Source organism: Notamacropus eugenii, chromosome 3 (assembly GCF_028372415.1).
Source record: "Notamacropus eugenii isolate mMacEug1 chromosome 3, mMacEug1.pri_v2, whole genome shotgun sequence".
Taxonomy (NCBI): Eukaryota; Metazoa; Chordata; class Mammalia; order Diprotodontia; family Macropodidae; genus Notamacropus; species Notamacropus eugenii.
The window spans coordinates 259,428,271-259,454,909 of NC_092874.1; the positions used below are offsets into that span (position 1 = coordinate 259,428,271).

Consider the following 26,639-nt stretch of genomic DNA (forward strand, 5'->3'; position numbering starts at 1 on the left):
AAAGTTTTCCACTACTGCACAATGTCTGGTACACTCACTGCTATGGAATGTTTAAAAAAAAAAAAAAAAGATAAGCGACCAGTTAGTTTGCATTTGTAAAAAACGAAAGAATGAATTTTATCTCCAGAAAAACACCAGGCACAAGTATGGTAAGACCTTGTAGTGACAACTAAGGATACCAAGAAAAACATTCACATCAGAACTGTTGGCTATTAAAGAATTAATACTCGAAGGAGTGGAATTTAAGAATACCCCAAATGACCAAGCTTCGATGCAATGCATTTTTAAAAATCCACAGAGTAAAGAAAATAAATATGATGGAAATTTTTATCTCAGAGTAAAATTACAATAAAATTTTTGCATCAATTAATTGACATGCCTGGTCCCTCTAGAGTTAAAGGTATCCAAATATTTCAGGGAGGTTAGTCCATTATTTTTATACAGTTTGCTTTTCTTTTGAAAGTAATTTATTCCTTTAATTTACAAACCAGTTAATCACAAACACTACCAAGATTCCTAAAAATCTCTCTTAAAGAAGCACAAAAATAAACTGGAGGAGAGGAGAAAAAGTTTTTAAAATCTAAGTGATAGCTATAGGAAACTCTAAAACATAAAAGAATTTTGTTAATAATATCTATATCTACAGCTAAAATAAAGGTTCCTGCAACTTTTAAAAAATAAATAATATACTAGACCAATAAGAGCCTAATTGTTTGTGTGTTTTTTTTTAATTTTTAATTTTTAACACAGTTCACATCACATAACACAATTCCAACTTTTGGTCAGGTGATCTTTCTTTTAAAGCATTTACCATATAGACCACAAATGGATTTTTTTTTAACATTAACCAACTGAGATACAAATAATAACTTTGTATGCTAACTTCATAAGCCCTTGACCTAACTGTCTCCCCACTATTACTGAATTAAAGGACCCTAACTTATTGTTGTTGGTCTAAAGTCCTAAACTTAGCTTAATTTTAAACCTAAGCTTAATTTTAGACTTGACCTCTGATGTTCCCCTACCAACAATCTATAATTTAATAGATCTGGTATTAAATTTACAAACCTTTTGACTATAGGAAATTGTCACTAAGAGTAGGGACATTGCAGGGAAACAATATCTCCCCAACTTCATGTCAGTTCCAGGCAGAAATAGATTGTCAATCTGCATTCAGTGAGGCTTAGAGTCTGCCAGGTGTCAGTGGAGAAACTGAGTCAGGAGAATCCTACCTCAGCCCAGGCTGAACAGCCACTCTCCCACCTTTCCCATGAGATCACCTTTTTCAGTTCACACCAGCATCTCACAGGCTTACTGGAATCATGGGTTGGAGGCTCAGACCTCCTTTTCTTACTACCCATACCTGGAGTTAGACTCCCACAGCATCTTAAAATAGCAAGTTCCAATAACCAGGTTTCAGATATGACTAAAATTTCACATTGGCTAAGGAACACCTTTTGAGGCAAGTAGTAAGTGGCTTACATGTCTTTCTATACACGTTCTAGTTCCTGCTTAAATAACAGTCATAAAATCAATTTTACCATTAAAACCTTCACTTTTCCATCAATGCCAAATTTTACCCAAAGTTACCTGCCTCTAGGAGACTTAGACTAAAACTCATTTCCTAATTGTTTTGAACTACTGAATGAAAATAGCCAAATTTGAGAAACAATGGATTATTAGGCAGCCTAGTCCCTACCCTCTACCCTCCTCAGCTCACAAGCCACCCTTTCTTCCCACTGCCTCCCTGCTCACAGAATAGAAGTTTCTTGAGAGTAAGGATCATTTCCCTTTAGTCTTTCTAAACGCTAGAGCCTAGAAACTAGCAGAGTTACTGGAAGATAATATGTGCTTAACAAATGCTTACTGATTATAAATGTGAGAGTACCAATTAAATACTAAGGGTAGCAAAAACCAAGCATTACTATCAACTTCTGAACTGAACCCAAACTTCACAGAACAAATCCCCCTGATAAAAGGATTTGTTCTGTAAAACTTGGTCTCAGTCAAAAGGCTGCACCCAAGGAGCTAGAAGGCCACATGTGGCATCAAGGTCACAGGTTGCCCACCCCTGGGCTCATCTCCATGCCAAGGAGGGTAGAACTTTAGTGAACCTTGAATAGGCAAGGAAAAAAAAACACCTCACTAGGAAAGATGTTTCCATTCACTCAAAAGAACTGAAATGTGATTCTGCTAGAATTCTAGGACCTCACAAAAAGGTCTAAAACAAATGGGGCAGAAGTCTGTCAAATCACTATTTACTGGTTTAGAAACGGGGCAGTTGCTGTGACTTCAGCTAGTATGTGTCTTGGTAAAGGGTAGCTTTTGGTAATGATCACTATCTTGGAAGATGGAATCTTTTCCCTTTGGATTCCCATAATGCCTAGAAGCTTTTAGACTTCCCTAAAATGTTCCTAAGAACTCTAAACATCCCATTAATAGCTGTCAACTACCAGACTCCGCTAACAAAGGTAGAGTATGACAGTTGACTTCCTGACTTTTATTTTCTCTTCTCTCCAATTCTTAAAAACTGGGCTATGAAAAGTCTCTTATTATTTACACTATAATTACCTGCATAGTGAACAAAAGACGATTTTGAGGCAAAATGAAAGAAGTAGCCAAAGAAAACTTCAAGAGTTGCTAGTCTTGTGAGTTTAGAAGAAAATCAAAATCAAAGGAGAAATAATACACCAGAAATCACTGGAGGTGATTTTTTCCAGTGTTTGCTGGCTCACCCTCTGCCCAGGCTGCCTGGCCCTCAGTACCTAACCTTCCCTTCCTTTACCCCCTCCAGTTTTCCTTCATGCTTTGTCTTCCCTTATTAGAAATGAAAAGGCCTCATTGTTTCCATATCGCTGGTACTTGCACAATGCCTAGCACACAATAAGCATTTAATAAATGTTCTTTCTCAATCTAAGCTCCTACTGGTGTTATGAGTGTTCTCTTAACAGAAAATCTGGGAAGGCAAAGGCAAAGGAAAAAATGATATTTCAAGACAGCGTTTCCAAAATCAAATGTACATTGTGCAGTTTTTAAAGAACATTTTGCTTTAAACATATAATTCTAAAGGAGTGGTCATGAATGCTGGATCTCTAATTTCTCTCCTCAGCCAGTTCCAAAATGCTAAATCCAAACATCATACAGGATCAGAGTCGGAGCTAAAAGGAAGGCTGGAGGTCACTTAAGTCCAACCTGCTCACTTTGCAGAGGAAACTGAGACCCAGAAAAGTGAATTGCCTTGCAATTTGCTTCACAAAGGTAGCAAAGCAGAAAGGCCTAGATTTAAACCCAGTTCTATACTTTGAATTCATCAGTTTTTCTTATGCAACAAAACCAAATTTGAGTGTCTGCATTCATTGGGTATTTCCCATAAGATTGCAGAGATCAATGTCATTTATGTCACCCAAAAAAGAGATGAAACTGGACCTGGGGATATAACTGGAAAGGCTCTGAAAACAGGAAGTGATTTCAAGCTCATGGGCAGAACTTTCATAATGCATTTTAACCTGACTCTTCCAAATTCTCATTTAGTTGGAGAAAAACAGAAGTAATCTGCAAAGAGAAGAGAAAATAACTTTTCATCTATTCCAACTGCAGGCTGAGCAGGGTTTCAGATCTTTTTCTTGTAGAGAAGAATAATCACACTGGACAGACTGTTAGATTTAAGGCAAGTAGCGAAGGGCTGGCCTACCTCTACCTCTACAAATTTCTAGGCTCCAGGTCACTGAACATTTTGCATGGGAAGCAAGCTACTGCCTGTCACCCATTTGGGCAGTATGGTGTAATGTTAGTAGCCTTGGTCCTCAAGTCACAAGACTGAATTCACAAAACCTCTATGATGTTTTCTTAAATCTGATAGAAGTCACTCAACCTAGCTGAGTCTTAGTTTTCTCAACTATAAAATAGAAACCATAACATTTGTACCTCACAGCTTTGTTGTAAGGGAAGGCACTTTGTAAATATGAAAGTGCTCTATAAATGAAGGTTACTTCTCACAAATTCTAAAAGAACAAAACATTCAGAGTACTTTCCAAAAGCCACTGGGTAAATGGCAAACATCCCTTGGGGTGATCCAACCCAAAGCTAGGGACTGACCTTTCTCTACCCTGTCATGCATCACTCAAATCCCTGCTACTGGGGAACTAGGCTTATACTTCAAATTTGAGTTACACTGAGGTTCAGTGAGAAGAAGAAGACATGAAATTTAACAAAAAGAGCCTCAGGCAGAGTTCAGACTCTAGAAATAGTTGAGTACAAGTAACAGGGCTAAAGATGAAAAAGACTGAACATCTTGCATACCAAATGTTTAAAACAGATCTAGTGTTATCCAAATGCCATTTTTGTGGTCAACCACCACTAAAAACCTTCCACATACATAGAAAAGCTAGTTTTCAATTATATTTTTTAAAAAGCTTAATGAGTAAATGAAAATGTTTAGCCAGTGGTATTTAGATGCAACCCTGGAAAGAAAAATGAAGTTTAATGTTTATATGCTAAAAGTACATTTTATTGAACACAGATGATGAAACTACGTGATATATTCACAAGAACTATTTCCTATAAAAGTTTACCCCCCTTCCCCACCAAGAAGTGTGCTTATCAGGCTATTTTAGTGACCACACAAAAGTTCTTAGTTTAGAAAATCTGTACTCTTACATTTGCATGAACTGGTCCTTTATAATAAGGGTTCTTAGGTTGGAACGGGAAGGGTTCTGTTTACTTGAGGTAATACATCACACACATGCATATGTAAACATATACCATATGTATCACATGATACATAACTCAACCACGTAAACATATACATCATATATTGATAGCTATTTTGATATAGCTGATTTCCTATGCAATCTTATGTTTTAATTTATACAATTAAAAACATTAATCTGAGAAAAGGGTCCATAGATTTAACTAGACTGACTGCCCAAGGAGTCCATACCGCAAAAGGTTAAGAACTTCTGTAAATTATATTCTTAAAACAGCATACCACTAAAAGTATTAAGTACAAAGTCAACTTCTATTTTTTATCAGGTCCTAAAACGACTCTGTCTTTCTTATATTCTGAGGCAGCTAGGTAGAAAGGATGTTAGATATAAACAAGTTCAGATTCTGCTTCTAACACCAACGACTCTGGGCAAGTCACCTACCTTTTCAGTATCCGTTTCCTCATCTGTAAAGTGGGGAATAATGATAGTACCTACTTTTAAAGGCTTATGAGGATTTCAATATATGTAAAGCACTTTCCAAACTTTAAAGCATTACGTAAGTGTAATGTAAATTATTATCATATCTCTAAGTTGACTGTTTTATATCCCTACTATACTGGCAGAAATGTTTTCAATATTTGGAAACATTTACAGTACATTTTCATCATCTTTCAAAACCCCTACACAAAATGGGTTATTTTTTCCAGTCTTAACACAATAATTCTCCCTTTCATATACTATCATGGCTTCAGTATCTTTTCTATGCCATCTCTTACTTTTATGCATTTGCCTAAGTCAACCCCCATTCCTAGAATGTGTACTCCCTCCTGTGCCATCACCAGTCATCTTGACTTATGTCTTGCCACTGGACCCCAATGACTCTGGAGGAGATAGTGAGGCTAAGGACTTTGTACAGCGCTGCCTCATGTAAATCCAATTCATTCACACACAATTGGTCCTCTCAAAGAATGAAAGACAACTCCCTCATCTTCTCAAAATCCTTTTATTTCTTCTAAGTTCACCTCCAGTGTCATCTCTTTTAGTCGCTTTTCCTCCATCTTTTGCTAGTTCGCTTCTCTCTCTCTCTCTGCCTCCCTCACTGTCCCTATTATCTTGATTAAACCTCTATGAACATGTAAAATTTCCTACTCTGATTTACCATCCATCCTCCAGTAAATATATATATATAAACTCCACGAGGGCAAAAACTGTCTTTTTTTTTTCTTTGCATACCAAAAGTCTTACAGTGCTTTGTACAAAGTGGGTATTTAATAAATGTGTGGACTTGAAGCTAGTTCACCCTGATCTCATTCCAAATAAAGGGTAAACAAGATGCAATAAACCCAAACAGCAACAGCCCATGCTGGGATCAAGTGGTACCACATATTAATAACTGGGTAATTGGCAGACCAAGAATGAAGACCTTGGCCACAGAGAAATTTCTGAAGCTATACTAGCTGGAAGGAGAGTATCTCCCTAATGAAACTTCCTAAATTGGTAAAGCCTCCACGAACAGATTTACCACTAGACTTTTAACAAATAAACCAGATACTGATGGACTTAGTTTTCACCAACACTAAAGTAGGGAGGCATTATACTCATTTAAAAAAATCGAAACATCACATTCTTGAGGTCAGTATTGGGAAGGTCTCCAATTGTTTGCTAATGGGAAGCCATGTAATATATCAATTTCCTGCATTCCTAGCAATTTTTTGAACAATTAGTCATTTGAAACTTTAATACAAGAAAATCTTAAGTATTTCTACATAACTTGCTTGGCATATCTGATACGTTCAAGAATTCTGTTATTAGTGAAATTGTTGCTTAGAAAAACTGACACACTGAGTGTAAAATTACAATATGTTTATACTTCATAATGTTTAAGCAATTAGTATGAAAACAATGGTGCTACTATGTCTAGTCCTGAATTACTGACTTATCCTAATAGTTTAGGTTCTAATTTGAACACTTAAAGACTTGTTCTTTGTTTATGTATTAGGATACATTCTTTTCTTACATAATAAAAATTCTGTGAATAAATGCTATACTATTTCACTGTAATTCTAGTAAATCAAATTACATATTGAATAGTGGAGAACTCTAAAAATTGGGACAATGGAACCACTCTGAATAAGGTTCATGATTGCACAACTCTGGGACCTTTTAAATTTATTTAGTCTATTGTTGGATTAATTTAAAAGCCATTTAAAATATTCTGATTACACTGCATTTGCTGTGTTTTTAGAGCATATTCTAGCTACAATATTTTGAATATAAAGGCTAAAAATAATTATATGCCTGTAAAATTATTTTATGTAGAATGAGCTCTAGATTTTTCTAGTAGCATCCTCCTCAGATGACCTTTCACTATGTGGAGATGACTTTGGGTTCAGCAGAACATAAGTGCAGATATGTCCTAGGGCAGGTGTGGGGAACCTGCAGCCCAAGATCACATATGTCTTAGGACATGTCTGCACTTATGTTCTGCTGGACCAGGTCAGCTGACTTTCAGTAGAAGGCTAGCCAGCAGGTGAAATTTTTTTTGAGGGGGAAGAGGGGGGGGGCAGCAATTCACAAAAATTACAAGATTACATACTGTACCTGTTGACTGAGTGATCCTTCAAAGTACAGGTTCAGTAAATTAATATTTTAACTCACCATAACTGATGAAGTAACTTATTTAATTATTATGGCTAATTCAGAGTCTCAAAGGTCCTCCACAGTCTGGCATCATACCACTTTTATAGCCTTATCTCTCTCAGATTTCCCTTTACATACTCTAGGGTTCAGCCAAACTGGACATTATTATTTGCCTTCTGAACCTGCACTATGTTTACCTGCCTTGGTACCCTTACTAAGACTCTTATCTAACACCATGAATGTCCTCCCATCTCCTCTTTATCTGCTGCATTCTTACCACCCAATCCCTCAAGTGGTTCCCCATTACCACTAAGCTAAAATACCCACTCCTCATTTTGGCTTCTATAGTCCTCCAAAACATCACTGCAGTTCACGTTTTCGGGCTTCCCAGAGTATTCTCCTTCATTCACAGGCCACAGTCTGGCAAAGTTGACCTCTCTGCAGCTTCCCAGATCCTATCTCCGTGCTCTTGCAGAGATCTCTTTGCCATCTTCACCTCAGGATATTTCACTTCCTTCACAGTACAGTTTAAACGTTGCCTCCAACAGGAAGCCTGTCCTGATATCACTGGCTGCTAGTCTTCCCTCCCCGCAAATGTCTTTATATTAATAAATTAATATTGCTTTATATTTATCTGAGGATGTGTTATTCCAGCCAAGATAATATGCTAGCTACTGAGGGTAAGAATAGTCTACTTTTGTTTTTGTTGCCTCAGTGCCTAACACAATGTCTGGCATAATTAGGCATTTAATAGATGCTGTTAAACTGAATTAAAGTCTGGGTCAAACGCCACCTCCTCTGAAGGCAGCCTTTCCTGCTCCCCTTTAGTCAATATACATGAAGAAACAACACAGAGTTTAAATGAGATACCAAAGGTATACAGTGGCTGAGTAGGGATTCCAATCCAAGTCATCTGACCCCATTCTTGTACTAAAGAATTCTTGACTAATGAAGAGAAAACTCAACATTTAATTTTTGAAGATGAGCCTTGTCCTTAAAGGAAGGCCTTTATATAAAATTATTTGTTTATGAAATTCATTCCTTTAAAAAAAAGATAAAATTAAAAATTTATACTTAGAAATGATCATCAGTTCTCTACATTTGGTGAGGGCACCCTCAGGTACACACAGACACAGAAATAGCCTTACTGCTTCTTGCTTTAGGAGATGTTTTCCATACATTACCATGGCTACCAACTTCATAAGTGCCACTCGACTTCTGGCAAGCAGCTCCTATGAACTGAGGAAAGTAGACCCTTCAATGAGACAGATGAAGGTATGCTTCAAAGTCATTCCTGCTTAACTGTATTGGCCAGAGGCCAGCCTCCCAGAGCAGAGCTCCCAAGGATCAGAGCTCTCTCTACCTCCAAATAATGCACGTGAGGAGGACTTTTAGCAATGGTAGACTTTTAAACTCCAATAAAAACTGACCCTTACACAGTTTGTCCTGTGTCATATGGTGTCATAGGCAGAGTCAGTGTCCCCCATGCATGTTGAGAAAGACAGTGAAAAACACTAAGATATTGTGAAACATTTTGCAGAACTTCACTTTCTTCCAAGTCAGAGACTACAAATTCTCAATGAAGATCTGAAAGAACATAAAGCAAAGCATGCCTTCTACCTCAGGGCTGCAAGAGGAGAAACTACTGGGACTGAGTATCAGATTCTTTGTCACAAAAGGTTTCCATACTGGATCACAATCAGAGTTAGAGCTTGGAGGAACCTTAAAGACTATCTGGTCCAACCTTCTTCATTTTTACAGACAAGGCACTGAAGCTAAGGAAGTAGTGACTTGGCCACATTCACAGGGACAAGTGATGGGACCATAAATTCAGTTCTGCACATAGTAGGTGTTTAATGAATACTTACTAACTTGATTAATCGTTTTTAATTGTCACAAAGAAGGATTCAATCTTGGGCAGTGGAAGGAGGTGGGAAAGGACTATTGTAAAATCTCCCCCCAAAAAAGGCATCAGTGAAACTTTTTTAAACAAAGATTCAGGAAAAAACAAAATAAAACCTTCCAACACAGTAAGCCAAAGTATTACACAATTGGTTTAAGATATACTTTTCCTTAATGAAAGCTTCCTTGCAGATGGTTTATGTTTCAGAGCAGGGGTGCAGGGAGGGAGTAGACAAGGTATGGTGAGCTGAGAAAATGCTCTCTAAGCCCATTCTCTTTGTACCCATGTGAAAGAATTGTTCTACTGCATCATGGCTTAGAAATGGTCAAGGAGGAAAATCCTGCGGACATTGTCTTTGCAGGTGCATTGGCAACTCGGTCTGTAAAGTGTAAACAAATATAAAACCTCACCTGTAATAGGATCAGACAAAAATAAATTCAGTTGAATGCAATGGGATATAATTTAGAATTGTGCCAAATAAGGTCAATACTAACAGTTCCATGTAAATCAAAGTAACATCACTAAAAATTTATGAATCCTCTTTTGCAGACATATGAACATTAAGAGATAGAAAACAAGGTTAATGAAAAACACTGATCTTCCCTAAATATTTCCAACACGTAAATGACTCTTTTCTACCTGGTGTTCAACACATGTTGGTCTTGGACTATACTTGTGATACCCTACCTCTCCAGCATTAACTCATTATTACATCTTCAACATGTTCTATGCTAAAAAAAAAAACAAAACTCTGCCACCCCCTCCATACACACACATTCTCACACCTCCATGCCTTTGTTCAGAAATTCCCTTCCTCCTCCTCCTCTGTCCTGAAGGGTTACATTCTACTTTATTCTTTACAAATCAATTCAAATGTCCATTCCTCTGGAAAGTATTCTTTGATTAGCCCCTGGTTGGCACCAACCTTACCCCCCCAGCTCTCAATCACATTCTGATGTCCTCGACCATATAGTATTTTATATACAGTTATATGTGTGGATGTTCTATTTCTTTGCCCATTTAACTGAAGTTCATCAAGAAAAGGGTCTGTGCTAATTAATCTTTGCCTGTTTCAATTTTCCTCATTCTAGCAAAGTGCAGTGCAAACAGCTAGCACTTCAACTATTATCTGTTGCATTATATTGTATTGGGCTATAATACAAACTTCCATCGCTGAATTTTATGTTTCACTGACTCTCGCTATTGTGCCACGAAGTGGGCCCTACAGCAGAGCCAATTGTAGCCCTCCCCTTAGCATTTCCCACTTTCATACATAACACTTCAGCTGGGGATGATACATTTTCCTAAGGTAAATCAAGATCAATTAATATTATTACTGATATTACACACTGCCCTGTACCAGGCCCAATGCTGGATCTTAGAAACATGAAGATATACACAAGTCCCTGACCTACCAGCACAGGCAGTGAGGCATGATATAGAGAATGCTAGATTTAGGGCTCAGAAGACCTGGGTTCACATCATGCTTCTGAAACAGACAGGTACTTCACTTGATCATCTCCCTTTCAGCTATAATCTGTTACCCTACGATCCTATGATCTTATGATCTTACTGGTGACAACCAAGTAAGCACACAGATCATATGCATAAATACAAAGTAACTTCGGGTAAGGCAAGAACTGGGTGAATCAGGGAAGGTTTCTGAGTCTCTAAAGGAGACAGCAGGTTTGTATTCTAGGGATTGTATTCCTGAGTGAGAGACAACCTGTACAAAGGCACAGAGAGGGAACTGCAAGCACAGTGCACTTGGGGGACAGGAAAGGTGGGTATAGAGAGGACATGCAAACAACCTGAGCAAGTAGGCTAGAGAGGCAGACTGTGAGAAGTTCAGACTCCAGTTTTTACTTTATTCTGTTGTGCGAAGAATAAAATTCCAAAGTGAATAAAGAGAATTTCCCACGCACAAGAAACTAAATAATTATATTTGTTATCCAACGTCCTTTCAAAAGTTGTAAGAACAGAACTACGTTATAACAGTAGGCAACCTAGACATAGGAGTGACTATGATTAAAAACTAAGCATGGGTTTGAGATTAATTAGTATCTTAGAAAAAGGACAGAGCTCTAATCCCACCACTATTTCCAAAGGCAACAGCCACTCTGGCCAATGCCTAAGAGAAGTGGAGGGAGGGAAGGGGAATGGATGGAGCAGCAAGGCACAGCTGACCACATGCTGGAATTAGGAATCAGCAGACTTGGATTTGAATTCCACTTGGTATATTTCCTGTCGATGGGAACAAAGAAAAGTCATTTAGCTTCTCAGAGCCTCATTTTTCTCATCTGTAAAACAGGGATATGACCACTTGCACCACATCTACCTCATAGGATGAAATCTGAAAAAAAAAAATTTTAATGGTAACATGAAGGAAACCAGATAGAACTTCTGTAGAAATAACTAGGAGTTTAGTCAAACCTCTAGCATTCTCTCAACCAGGTCCTCTAAGAGGTAAAGGATTTCAGTTCTATGAGTTAGACTTGAATCCCAACCCTCCTAACTTACTACTTTTGTGGCCTTGATCAGTGACATCATTTGACATCTCTGGATCTCCAATTTCTCATCTTTCCAATGAGGTGATCTCTAAGATCCCATCTAGAATTAAATCCTATGTTCCTCCCACAAAGATGGTGGGAGGTCAGGAAAACCAGGAGATATGAGTTAACAAGAATTTATTAAGTATGTGCTATGTGCAAAGGCACTTGGCGAAGCATTGCAGCAATGGTTAAATAAGGAGAAAGGGGGAGAACTGCATGCTTATTTGGCACAGGATAACAGCCATTCATAAATGTTTGAGAATCAATGAGCAAAAATCACAGGGAGGCAGGTTTCTGCTTAATGTCAATCCAATTAAAGCTGTAAACAAATCAAATAGTTTCTTTCCACTGGTTTTGAGTTTCCTATCCACAGAAATATTCCAGCAGAGGTTAAATGAATACTTTTCAAGGCTGCTGTGAAGGGGAGTAATTTAGAAAACCTTTTCAACTACAAGATTCTATGACTTCCTGAAATTCAGCAGATAGTTATATACTCCTATAGATTAAGACAGTTTTTTAAAATGCATGCATTACCAAGAAAGTAAAGGAAGAGACACAAAGAAGTTGTTTTCTTCATAGCTTCCTGCTAGTTAATTTAATCAGAGTGCCTTTTGTTTTAATAGCACCTCTAGATGATTGCTATTTTTACAAATTTGATCACTTTCCTAGAAGTACTAAAGAGAAAAAGGTTTTAAGGGGATGGGGTGGGGGTGGTATAAGGGGAAACTATGGAGAAGTTGAGTCCAAATTTTAGTTGCTTATTATGATAATCATATTTTCAGGTTTTGGTTTGCTCACTGCTTAGACCTGTCAAGGACATTGCTGTATTCTCTTGATTACAACATACTATGGCAATAAGAAGTGCCAGATTTTCACACTGGTTTAAGTCTTACTTTCAATAATGACCAGTAGCTACCTAAGGTATGACCGTGGGTAAGTCCTTAACCTCCTGGACTCCTAATTTTCTTTCTATAAAATGAAGGGGTAAAATGTGGGGGAGGGCAGGGAAGGGCACTAGATGGCCCCAAGTCATTTCCTCTTTGTTATCTGTAACTAAACCTGAACTAGAAAGAATCTAAGCAACCACCAACTCCAGTGGTTCCCAGTAATATTTTATTCATAACATTCTTCAATTATTTATCTTAAGGCACCATTAAAAAACAGTGAGCACAAACCCCTTGACCATTGTCCAGAAGCCATTAACCACTAAACAGGAACCACAGACCTACTTTAACCATTTTGCTGAGCAAACTGAGGCCAAGAAAGCAAATGTCTTGATTAAATGATTTCCTCCTGATTGGGTACAGACTCTGGGAACCTCCTTGAATCTTCCCACTTAATATCCAAATCTGTTACCCTGAACCTAGACTGGCCCTCCATTGTCTGTTGCCTCCAGATTGCCTCGGGATGATTACTTCCCATCCAAGCTTCCAGCTGTTTCCCACCTTGATTATATCACTAGTTATCACACAGTCCCATCAAGATCTTCCTTAGATCCCTCCTCCCAGACTACCCCCAGATCCCTCCTCCCACAGTCTTTCTGTATATAAATTCCATGTCACCTCCAGGAAGGTGCTCAGATTCAATCCAGGTCTGGTTCTGTCTAGCTGAGATTCTATCTGCCTCTCCTTGTCAACACAAGTGTCACAAATGGTGAGGCTTCTTAAGAGCCAACCCAATATGGCGAACCTTTAATAAATTTTGTTTTACTTTGGCTGAAACAAGGCTTAAGTCAAATTCATTTGGCAGGATGTGGCATGTCAGTATTTTGGGGTCCCAAGTACCCCAACCTCAACAATATGGTTTCCTGACCTCAACACTCCCTCTGGATATCAGTTTTCTCATATGTAAAAGTAGATATAATAATATTTGCAACAGCCTACCTTATAGCTGTTGTAAGAAATGGCCTTAGGTAAACTAAAAAGCATTTTCTAAATATAAACTTCTTTGCTTTTACTCCTAATATTTTGAAAAATTTAGAATGGAAAGTAAGGCTTTGTAAACAAAAATACTGTGCAGCAGAAACCAGTATTACCCTGAACCATGCAGAGGAAGCAGCAGTACCCAACAGCCAAAGCAAGTCCAGAGTGACTTGCTTGAATTCGTCAGGGCAAGCCTAGGAGATTTATCTGATCTGCCTTCCTTTGCTTCTTTATGTCACTGGAAGTACAAAATTCCCTTCATCAGACATGACTGAATTGAAATCATTCTAAAAGTCAATTACAAGTGATTTCTTCATTAATCATCAGATGATCATCCCTCAACAAAGAGGCATCTCCCTTTTCTATTAGCAGCGTTCAAGCAATGGCCTGACTGGCCCCCACAAATTCCATGCCCATTCCTACATCTGTGCCTTTGGCTCAAGTTGCCATGCCAGCCAGGAACACTGCCCTTCATTCTCTCTATTCATACTGTTTTAACATGGAAGATAAGCTCATGCTCAATTTCCTTCACCTAGCTCTCTCCTCTGTTCTAAGCCTTGGTGATCCCTCCCTTCTCTGCATTCTTGTCACATTAAATATATAACCCATACTAATACTGTAGTTTTTGCACAGCGAGTCTCATATTCCAAAGCCAAGTGCCCCTGCCCCCATATCTGGGAATAAAGTTAAGACTAAATACCATTCTCTAAAACTGAAGTTGGTAAGAATTAAGAAAAGATAAGCAAAGCTTGAAAGCAGCTGCAGAAGTAACCCAGTCTAAGAGAATTTATAAATATGATGGTGATAACACTAAGGTGGCTATTAAAAATATGGCCAAGAAGTTATGCAGGAGATCCAAGTCCCCCCCTGCCATGTAAGCTTCTATCCAGAGACAAAGCCACCTCTATGCTGTTTCTTGAACAAGATGATTCATCTCTAGACTCCAGGCATTCTTCATCTGTCCCCCATGCCTGAAATGTTCTCCCTCCTCATCTCTACCTACTGGATTCCCTGGTTTCCTTCTAAATTCCATCTTCTACAGGAAACTCTTCTGATCACTCTTAATTCTTGTGCCTTCCCTCTTTGAATTATTGCCTCTTTTTCCCACATATGGCCTATTAATACATATTTGTTTGCTTGTTTCTTCCACTGGACTCCTTGAAGGCAGGAACTGTCTTTAGACTCTTTTTTTGTACCCCGACTGCTTAACAAGATGCCTGTGATATAGCAGGCACTTCATAGGTACTTACTGACTGTAAGCAACCAAGGGTATAAGCTTAAGAAAGATGTAGGGTTTTAACTGTAATATAAGATTTATCTTTTTCTTGAAAACTCTATGTTTGTGTATAGGTGATTTTATGACAGGTTCAAGCTAAGATCTAAGAATTCAATTATGCACAGGGCTAGGAAGGGGCCAGAAGACAAAAACAAGGCAGTGTCAGCCCTTCAGGAACTTTCTCCTTCTACTGAGAGAATACAAGTTCACAAATATATAAAGTACAAAGTATTTCCAAAGCAATTTCCTGGGAGAGCCGCCCCATCAACTAGAGGGATCAGGCCTGGCCTCAGGAAGGAGGTGGTACCTGGGATGGGTTCCAAGGAGCTAGGGATCCCATAAGGCAAAAAGGAAGCTCCACTCTTAAGGGGGAAGGAACGAGGTTGTGCAAAGGCCCAGGGTCAGAAAATGAAAGGCCCTTTGCAGCAAACAGAGACAAGGACAAAATGACAGCAGGGATGACTGTGTGAAGAATGGGAGCATGAAAAAAGACTGGAAAGGTAGATGAGACATCCCTCCAACATGATGCAGGACAAATTTTAGACTGCCAATACCAGTCCTTCTGGTGATTCTTCCCACCCTAGATGCTATCTTTTTTTAAGAAAGCAAAAAGAGCAGGACTGATAATGGCCAATAAAGTTAAATTTGCCTTAAAGATGAAAAAAAAACACCCTTTAAATTTATTTTCTTCTTATTCTCTTCCTTCTAAGTTCAGAAGCAACTAGGCAGAACAATTTGCCTTTTTGTTGTGTCCAATGAATCAGCAAACTAAATATAAACTATATTCAATAATCCAGGTAAAAAAACAAAGCCTTCACTGGGCACTGGAGCCAAGCTGGGCTGTAGGTCAAGACATTATTACAGTCTGGGCAACTTTATGAGCTTATACTCAGCACTTCTGTTTTACTTGTTTTCCCAAGTATTCAATTTACACTTTTCTCATGCACTTATGATCTGTTCTGTATTAGTTGTTTGCAAACAGGTTATAGTTACCTTCTAGATTGTAAGTTCCATGAGAGCCTGGCAAGACTTTTTTTAATCTCCCATAATGACTAGCACAGACCTCGGGATAAAAGAGGTGATAAAAGATTGCTGAACTGACTTCTCCATCTAGATATAAAGAACAAAACTTAAGAGGTTAAAAAGAAATTGAAACCCAAGAAAAGTACTACAGCACAGAAAGTGAATATTTTACTGTCATAAAGGGAAAGGATCATCCCAAAGTTAGAAAAAGAACTTGCAAATGTGAGGAATAGGGAGAACGGCAGAGATACTACATATTAGCAAAATCTTTTATTTTTTAAAAGATCCCACAAATCAAATGCCACAGTTTTACATCAATATTCAGCAAAATCCTAGCAGTTATTAAAATAATAAAGAAAAATGACAAAATGAGTCAGTCAACTTCATTACGAACAAGCCAGGCAAGATAATATACCTATAAGGCCTATATTCCAAAGACTTCAAAGAAAAAAGGTTCTACATATACAAAATTATAGTGGCTCTCTGTATAGTGGCAAAGAACCAGAAGTAAGAAAATACCCTGGAAAACAGCTTAATAAATTATGGTGTATGAATACAATGGGATATTATACTGCTATAAGAGATTATAGAGGGAGCGATTTCAGAGAAACCTTGGGAGACTTACATGTGGGTAAGTGGTCATAAAATAAAAATTCCATTAAGTTTTCTTAAAAAGTGGTGCTAATGCAATACATCTTCTCCCTTAAAGGTGGGAGACTACTAAAAGGGATTAATTTAGGTACACACTATCAGACACGATTTCGTGATCAATGTTTTTTGCTTGTTTTTGTTTAAAAGAAGAACTTATGTTAGACTGACTCCATTTACTCTTCTGATATAGAGAATAGGCAAAAAGATCAAAGACATGCTATAGCATTCTCTGAATTTAAACAGACCACGGGGTAAAGATTCTCATGAAAACCTAATGGCTAAGATAGAGAGATGTGACTTGGATGACAATAGGATTTAGATTCAGAACTGGCTGAATATCCAGAACCAGTGCTGATTATTGGGTTAACGTCAACCTGGTTAGAAGACTCAAGGCTCCATTGCTGGCCCTGTTCTAGATGACTTCTATTAACCACTTAGATGTAAAATCCTGAACGCAGTGGGGTTTTGTTGTTCTTGTTTTAAAGTACCAGATGGGGAACTGTTGGTTAGGTAGCAATTAATGTTTTGCTTTTTAAGTCTGGAAATTTCTGGAAATATACTTTCTTAAATTCATTCCAATACACAGTTATCAGAAAGTATAATACCCATTACCAAGCACCTTCATAAAACAAAGGCTTATCTGTTTATTTTTTAAAAAATTAATAATCTTCTGGAAGAACACTAGTCTGTAAAGATTCAAGATTGTAAGTCCCATCCAACAGACAACAGAAAGGAGTATGATGGGCATGAGTAGGAACTATTACGTATATAGCAGTGAAAAATGATATAGTAGGGAGGGTAGGTGTGTCATGTACAAAGGATAACCAATGGAGAGCTTCCCCACAGGCATCCCTGTTATGTCAAGAGAACTACAAAGAATGAAAATCACTCTTCTCAAAGAGTTTACATTCTAACAGAAAAAACAAGTAGATGTACAAGCTGATATAAAAATAAATACAAAGAAAATAAACACAAATAAGTAGAAAGCAGTGTTTGAACTCAGTTTTGAAAGAAAATAAGGATTCTATGAAGCAGAGATGAAGATGGAGTTCATTTCAGGTATGGGGGACAGTCAGTACAAAGGCAAAAGATAGGAGATGGCTTGCTATTGTGTGAAAAACTGCATTGCAGAGTACAGGAGAGTAACGTGACTATGTATTGTTTATGTACACACACACACACACACATTTTATATGTTTGTATGTATGCGTGTATCTTTACCCAGGTGTATATAAATACCCAAATGGGAATCAAACCAAAATTTATCTTTTTACAACTTTCATTCACTGCTTATATGTGTGTATGTAAATTAGTATTGTGACTATTCGTGGACTGAAGAAGAGCCAGTCTAATATTGTCAGGGCTAGCACTTGTAAGTTCATTTATATCACACACACAAGCACACACACACACACATTTGGAGATGAGTTGTTCTAAAATAATTTAATTAAAATAAGTAGATAATATTAGATCATATCTGACAGTAAAATTCATTATACATCACTAGAAATTTGGGAGGTGACTAGTTAAGATGATTTATTGATGTACTCACTCATAATTTTAAAATCCTTACCTGCAATAGGGATGAAGCCCCAGGATCTGAGGTTGCAGATTCATTCTGCATCGTATTCTGTTGTGTGATAGCATCTTCTCTTTTCCTCTCTTTTTGGCCTGCTTCATCATCTTCATATTCATCTAGACACTTAAAAATAAAAAAAGATTTATCACTATATGCAACTAATGGATGATTCCGGTGGCAAGATATATTTGCCCACTGTTAGCATGCAAACCTAACAGATCTGTTCCTGAAGAACTAAATTTAAAGTAAACTTTAATAAATTGAGCCACATTTTAAATGCATCAAGAGTGGCTGCAACCAGTGATTCCAAATTAGCAAAACCTTCCATCAAGCAAAGGCAAAACCAAAAATCCTTGAAGAGGTAGCTTAAACCTTCCTGAGTCTCAGTCTCCTAACTTGTAAAATGATGAGGCTGATCTAAATGATCCAACTCCTATTTCAGCTCTAAATTCTATGGTTCTTTTGTAATGCTAATAACCTAAATCAGCCTACTAGCAGTTCCTCCTTCAGGACATTCTCTCCAGTCCCCAGACCCAAGACATCCAATCTGCCAACCCTGAAGGGTATTCCCTCCACAAAGCCACTGCCTAGCAATGCTCAGTTTAACTCAACTGAGGTCTTCCCTGAAATCCTCCATTATTAGTGGTCTCCTCTCTCTCTGAAGCTAAAATGATTTTATATATAATTTATATTTTTCATATCTCACTCCCCACCCCAAAATAAGAATGTGAGTTCCCTAACATTAGTTATGAGCATCATGGACATCATCATGGTCAACATTTACCAGCTATGAGACAAAATGGAGTTTAAGTGACTTGGCTAAACTCTCCTCATCTACAGAGCAAGGGTCTTGGTATAAATGGCCTCCAAAGTCCCTGCCAAAGGACTGGAATGGAATTTTCCTTCTTTTCCTGTTATTGTTTCTCAGTATTTCCAGAGTCCTTGGCCACTTTGTTACTTCAATCCACATTTACTCTCTCATCCTCATATCTTTATACACCAACTCCCTTTTACCTAAAAGCAGCAGCAACAGTATAAGCACTCATGTTTTCAAACAGCAGCCATCTCCCACGTGCATTTCTGGTAAATCACAGCCTTCAACAATTCAGTTCAGGCCATCACATGTTGGTTCCCATATACATATAAATATAAATACACACACGATGACTAACACTTCTCATCCAATTTGAGTCACTTTTGTAAAATAGGTTTAACATGCGCATAATCAAACAGAATGCAATTAAATGACTCCTATATTCCATCATTTACATATAGTACATAAAGGTTTGGTCATTTGCCTCATCTTCATCAATGGATTCCAGAGGCCCACTATCTATTACGTGATGTCTGGGCAAGCATGGCCAAAGTGGAGGATCAGAATAACAAGACTGCCATTATCTTGTGCTTGGGAAAGTGGAATGGAACTATTTGTACTTCATTTGTACTGAATTATTTGTACTTCAGCTAATATTGATATATACATGCTGTTTGTAGCAATTAACTGCAAGTTTAGCTGGAATTAGAGCATTTGGGAGAATCATTAACTTAATTCTTGCTAGAGTTTTTAAATGTTTTAAGAATAAGGTTGACACAGAGGCAACAATGTAGAGGACTAAGAGAGGGGTCACATTTATCTGTGTTCCTATGAAAACTATTTGAATATTCTTTGTTTTTTTTCCACTTCACCTTTTACTTCCTAACATGCCATACAGGCCTCAGTCAGAACCAGACCAGAGGGACCAGAGCTTCACACCAGGACCTTATAATCCAACAGGTTGACTCCAGAAATGTGCACTTTCCGTCTCTCCAGAGATTACATTCACACTAGGTTCTGTCTCCTAGCCCCAGGTTGCTACCCCAACAGCATCATTCTCCCCAAGCATCACCAGGTTCCAGCTCCTATTCTTATAATTTGTTCATTTCTATATAGTGGCACATTTTTTTTCCTAGTGAAAATCAGTTTAAACCAGGCCTATCCAAAGAGGCTTGGGCAGAAGAACTATAAATAAAAATTTTCCTTTATTCTTAACTTTGATTTTATTTAATAATTAAATTATTAGTAGAAAAGTGGAATCTAACTTTGTCATATGACCAAGAGATCAAGACAAGGAGAAAAAATAATACCCCTCCTTCCTCTTCTGCCCAATTACCCATCTAACCACTTTTCCGTGCCACATCCATTTTCCAGGCCTTAATTTCTTCAGTTGTAAAAGGAGGTTGAACTAGAAGATCTCTAAAGTACTTTTCAGCTCTAATATCAAAAGACTTTTGAATGAGAGCTAAAGATTCTATGCTGTTTCTGTGGGGAAGTAGAGATGGCATGACAAAGAAAAATCGGAAAAAAAAAAATCTTTTTTTGGATGGAGTAAAAGCCTGAGACTCAAAGAGAAGAGGCAAATGATGAAAAATAAACTAAAGATTCCTTTCCAGAAATGAGAATACTTGAAGGAAGGGTACTGATGGTCCTCAACAGGAGCTATGCTTTTCTGCATATAAGGAAAGATGTTTGTTATTCTGCCTGACCAACATTCTTCACTTTCAACTTCATGGACCAGAAATATGGGAAAGAGGTACCAATCCAAATTGGTTCTCAATCCAATTAGGAAGAAAGTCAGCTTTTTACACAGTACACAATCACAAAATGTACAGAAGTCCTCCCTCTATTAAATCAAATAGTACACTCATGACGTACGTGTTCTGCCTCAGAGGCATGGCCTGTATCATGCATCTCAGATTAAGTTTGGAAGGATGATAAATAATATTTTGGAAAGTAAAATAACTGAACCAAAAAGGAAGTTAAAAAAGAAACCACTGTTTTTCAATGCTAACAAAATAAAGATTCCCACTAATGGAACTACTGACCTCCAAAGTTTCTCAAATAAGGGAATACATGCTGTTCAAAAATATGAAAACATTATGATTTAGACTTCTATAACAGATATGACCAAGTTAAAAAAAAGTAACCTAATAAAATGAAAACTATGTGTAACATCAAACAAATGTCAATTTAATCAAGACAAAAGAAAACTCTGCCCTGAATGTATTTGTTCAGAAGAACCCAAAATGCTGAAACAAAATAAGATAAAATAAAACAAGAGATTGTATCAATTAAATAAACAATATTTATGAAGTTCCTACCAGGCACCAGGAACTATACAAGGTGCTGGGGAAACAAGCACAAATGAAAAATAAAACAATGCTCTTTGCTCAGAAGAAGCACACGGTCAAATGGGGTAAATGTAAATGTATCATAAATAAAAGTAAATAAGTACAAATACATAAAAAGTAGTTAAAACATAGCAATGGTGACAAAGAACTTTTAAGTCTTGTTAGTTAAAAGATAGGTGGGTGGATCAAAAATGGTAAAAGCAAAGACGAGGATTGTTTAAGGAATCTCCAAGTATTTATGAAGCACCTGGTAAGTACCTGGCAGTGGGGTGGCATTCAAGGAAAGAACACCAGGTCTAGAGTTAGGAAGACTCATCTTGAGGTCAAACCTGGCCTCAGACACTTACTAGCTGTGTGACCCTGGGCAACTCATTTCACCCTGCTTGCCTCAGCTTGCTCATCTGTAAAACAAGCTGGAGAAGGAAATGCCAAACCATTCTGGTATCTTTGCCAAGAAAACCACAAATGGGACTACAGAGTTGGAGATGACTGCAGAACAAAATAAGGACCAAAATAAAACAGTGCTAGGCACTGTGGGAGAGAAAACTACACATCATGTTGCTTATGGCAACTTTTAATAACCTCACCTTTTGAGGCCCCCTTGGGGAGGTGCCTCACTTGTGAACTCAGCTAGGTTGCTCTTTTGGATATGCACCCCATCTCAGTGTCCATTTTATTTTGTACATTGCTTCATTATTGTCCTCTAACTGAAGATATCAAACCTTAGATCATTTCAATTAGTTCTACTGAGGCTCTGCATTCCATTCACTTCATGAGCCTCGCTTTGCAATTCACAAAATACTTTGAATGATGGAGACATAACAGACACACTTCAATCCCCTCCTGATAGACAATGGAACAGTAATCTCATACAACTAAGGAAGCGATACCGATCCCAAACAATTCTTGTTGTTCTAATTTTGCTCCTAGATATGTGGCAATTCAGAAATCTCAAATATTTTCCATCTAAACCACTTTTATCCAAATATGGAAGATATTCTGTGCAACGTTTGCACATCTGATCTTAATATAAGGAATCCACAGAAATTTCTTAGGCTTTCTAGCTTCTCAAACATTTGAGTGGAAGAATGAACATGTTCCTATAGCTCTCCACCCCACCATGGAAAATACAGCAGGCTTTTCTTTTTCTTTACATGAATCACAGTGATGGGGAATGCTCAGAACACCATCAGCCTCACCACTAACGAACAGGGACAGAAAAAGAGGTCAGACAAGATAAAAACCAATAGGTTAGAAAAACTGCTTGGAGAGGCCTTAGAATTATTAGTGACTCACTTTAATTTGGTAAAGTCTTCTGAAACTTTACAGGAAAAGGGATATAGTCTGTAAGTAAAAATTATGTGGCATGTGGTAAAACAATTGCCAATTGTGATTCTGCATTGCTAAATAAATGGTCACCTTGCCTCTCAAAGTAGAGATTATAGTCACCATGGAAAGCACTGAAGAAAATCCTGACGTGCCTACTTCCTTAGTAGGATTCATTTCATTTTTCCTCTCTAAACCATAAGTATTTCCTCTTTCCTACTTAAAAAAAATTTACTCTTAAAATTTTAAGATTTTAAATTGGGGGGGGGGGGGGGGGGGGGGATAAGGAGATCGGGTGGTGCAGTATCTGAAATGGTGACTTCATGCCTGGCCTGAGACTTGTTCCATCAAAGCATATCAACAATTTATCTGTAACTTAAAACTCTCAAGTTTTCCCGACGATGCTTTAATCCATGATCCCACAGCTGCAAGTAGGACTCAAACATAGGCTCTTCCATCCCACCTTTATCCACCAGGTCAGGGTCTCTTTCTCTTTCACCTCTTCATCCTCCATTATTAACTCTATAGCTGAAGTTCACCAACATCTTATTGGCTGCTCACAATTAATAGTTCCCATTTATGATCCATCTACTTTGTCTTCATTAGCCAGGAATATATTCTAAAATTTAGTGAGTTGAACAGTGCCAATTTACTAAGACAATCCTTATGACAGAATGACAAAAATCTAACCCACAAGCCTTGTCTACAATTTACCAGGTTCTAGTCAAGGTTCACAACTCAATTCAAAAAACATTTCTCAAATGCTGCTATGTACAAAACACCATGCTCGGTGCTTGGGATACGACAAAAGATAACTTTCCGTGTCCTCGAATTCCACTGGTGGCATACACAGATGTGTACACATGTCCACAGATAAAACAAAGACAAAATGAACCCAGGAGGGAGAGATGCACTAACCAGGGAGGTGGAGGGGACAGTGACTTCCAACAGGGTAACACAAGAGACTTATAGTTAATTCAATAAAGGAAGACATTTCAGGAATAACTATTTAGTAGCCTATGTAGGTGGCTTATTCAAAGTAAAGACTGAAACATGGCAGACTAGAGGGGAAAGAAAAATTTCCTAAATAAATTTTGGAATTACTCATTCTCAATACAAATGTCATAAGTACCTCCTATATATGCCAGTCACTGAGTTTTGTGTTGGGAATATAAAGAGAAATGAGGTAGTTCCTGCATCAGGGATATTGCCTTCTATTGGAGGGATACATTATGCAGAGAGGTAGGAGTATGTATATATATAAAATAAACAGCATTTAATGGGGGAGGGGGGAGAGGGGGAAATGTCAACTAGAAGGAGTAGATCCTCATCTACGCTGGGAAGGCAAGGGTGAGGAGAGGAGAGGGCTTTTCAGGCACAGAGGTGAAGAAGAAATGTAAGTTGGCCAGTTTGGCTTGAAAAAAATGCGAGGGAATAGTGGATAAGAAAGCCTGAAATGATGGATTGGGACCCAATGATAAAACAGAAGAGTTTGTGGTTTACCCTAGAGTTGGTAGGGAGTCAGTCAAATTCATATTTTACAGATAACATTTCACCAGACTGGCCAGAGAGAGAGACATTTTTTTCCACACCAGCTACATCCAACATCTTCCTCACTATTCTTTGGCTGTGACCCTACATTCTCAAAAGGAAAGACTGAAAATGGAATGAAAAAGTAGTATCTATCATTCCATTCATTTTGCATATAGATCAGTGATCTATATGCCCAGATTCAACCTAGTTAATTAAGGCCAGAGAGTTTTATCACCAGGTGATAATGAATAATGAATTTTTAGTCACAGCCACTCCTGAAGACCATTTACCATGGTGTATGTATACTAAAATATACCCTGATTTCAAAAACCAAACAGGTCAGACTAACCTCATTTCTTTTGACAGGTTAATCCAAGTGGTAGAATAGATGAATACTGCAGCTATAATATACTTAGATTTCAAGAAGGTATTTGAAAGTCTTGTTATCCTGATGGACAAAATTGAGAGCTACAGACTAGGTGGAAAAAATGACATCAACTAAACCATAGATACTTTAAGTATGGAGGAATATTCTCTGCAAATTCCTAATTACTCCAAAGGAGAAGAGTAACCACTTCTAATGGTCCTTCATCATCTATGTGCAAAAACTTACCCAAAAGATAATTTAATCACAGAAATCTGTGGAAAATCCACCTTTATCTTATGAATAAGCCCTTCAAAGTGCTGAATAAGCCATGTAATTTCTGTTGTTTACAGAAGGTATATACTATGTGTTTTGAGAACAACCTAACCTCAATTTTAGTCATCTAATCTTCATATAAAACTATCTTAGGTAATATTTATGTGTTTGGAAACTCGGTCATTTGCAGAGTTAGTACTGAGGGTTGGAATTACAAACAGAACTCTTCTCTATATTATTGTGGTTCTTTGATCTTATTTTAGTTAATTTTGAAATTAGCTAGCTTCAAATTTCAGATGCATATTCGACTCATTACAATCAAGCATAACTCACATCTTGGCTTCTACGAATAATCTCTGAATAACAAAACCAAATTACTTGACTACACAACCAAATGTATTATAATGAAAACTTGAGGAAAATTCCCATTCATTGCTTCAGATGTCTGGGATGATCAATCTGTCAAGAACCATTTTATACTAGGCATGAGGACAGAGACAAAAAGTTGGGAGTTTCTTAAGAATCTGAATAACAGACAGCTCTGAGAATTGAACAAATCTATTCTTCTTCTGCTTCTGTTTTCTTTTCCAAAGAGAATAATGCTTGAACATGGAAAGACGAAACTCTAAAGTCAGTCAGAAGGCAAATCAGATGGACTAAGCTGTCCTCCATGCGTTCAACTCTCTAGACTCCAAATCCTAGCACACCAGAATGAATTGGCAATTGGATTGCTCAGTTCCTTTCTTGATTTTTGAAAGTTCTTGGAGAAGGTAAAAGGTGCTTCAGGACTGGAGAAAGGAAAACTCCTGATTTTCATTAAAGAGAAAAAGGGAGGCATTTGTAAATTGAAACCTAATGAGTTTGACTTCTATCCTTTACAAAATTAAAAAGCAAATAGGATGGATGGTCTTTAGCAATTAGAAAGGGAAATGATCATTAAAAGCCAACCTGGCTTCATCAAGAACCAAACAGGTCAGACTAGCTTCATTTCATTTGACAGGATAATCCTATCAGATAGAACAGGTCAGTACTGTGGCTATAATTACTTAGATTTCAGCAAGGCATTTGAAAGTGTCTTATTCTTAATAATACTCTCATGGACAAAACTGATAGCTACAAGGTAGATGACATAGCGCGCTTATGTGGATTTGAAGCTAACTGAATGACTGGACACAGAGATCTGTCATTAATAAGCTGTGATTTAAAAGATCTATTTAGTATCCCAGGTTTACATCTGTCCCTGGTCTTTTGCTACGAGATTTATTAATGGACCCTGAAGTATCGATGGCATGTCAAATTTGTGGAATATTAAGAAAAGATTCTGACAGGCCAAAAAAAGGAGCCAAAATGACCAAAATTAGGTTTTGTAAGGGTAATTATTAATTTACATATTCAGAAATTGATCAAGTTACTGCACAAATACAGTGTGCACATAGCATACATCAACAATAATAGCTAGCCCCTTCACAGCAATGCAAGGACCTAAAACATCCCCAAAGGATGCCATCCACATCCAGAGAAAGAAATATGGAATTGGATCACAGAAGCAGACCATTTTCTCTTGTATTGTGTTTTGTTTTGTTTGGGTTTTTCTTGTGGTTTCTTCCATTCATTTTAATTCTTCTATGCAACATGACTAATGTGAAAATGTGTTTAATAAAAATGAATGTGTAGAACCCATATAAGATTGCATGCCATCTGGGGAGGCTGGGGGAGAGAA

The 26,639-nt window shown here is 37.6% G+C and overlaps 1 protein-coding gene across 2 annotated transcripts in view; it reads right to left on the minus strand.

Moving 5' to 3' along the window:
• Positions 1 to 26,639, minus strand: part of PAWR (pro-apoptotic WT1 regulator) — a 138,373-nt gene that overhangs the window by 30,127 nt on the left and 81,607 nt on the right. For both annotated transcript variants that reach the window (XM_072655454.1, XM_072655456.1), the window contains exon 3: positions 18,247 to 18,375. In XM_072655454.1, coding sequence (XP_072511555.1) covers positions 18,247 to 18,375 — 129 coding nt within the window. The remainder of the gene's footprint in view (positions 1 to 18,246; positions 18,376 to 26,639) is intronic.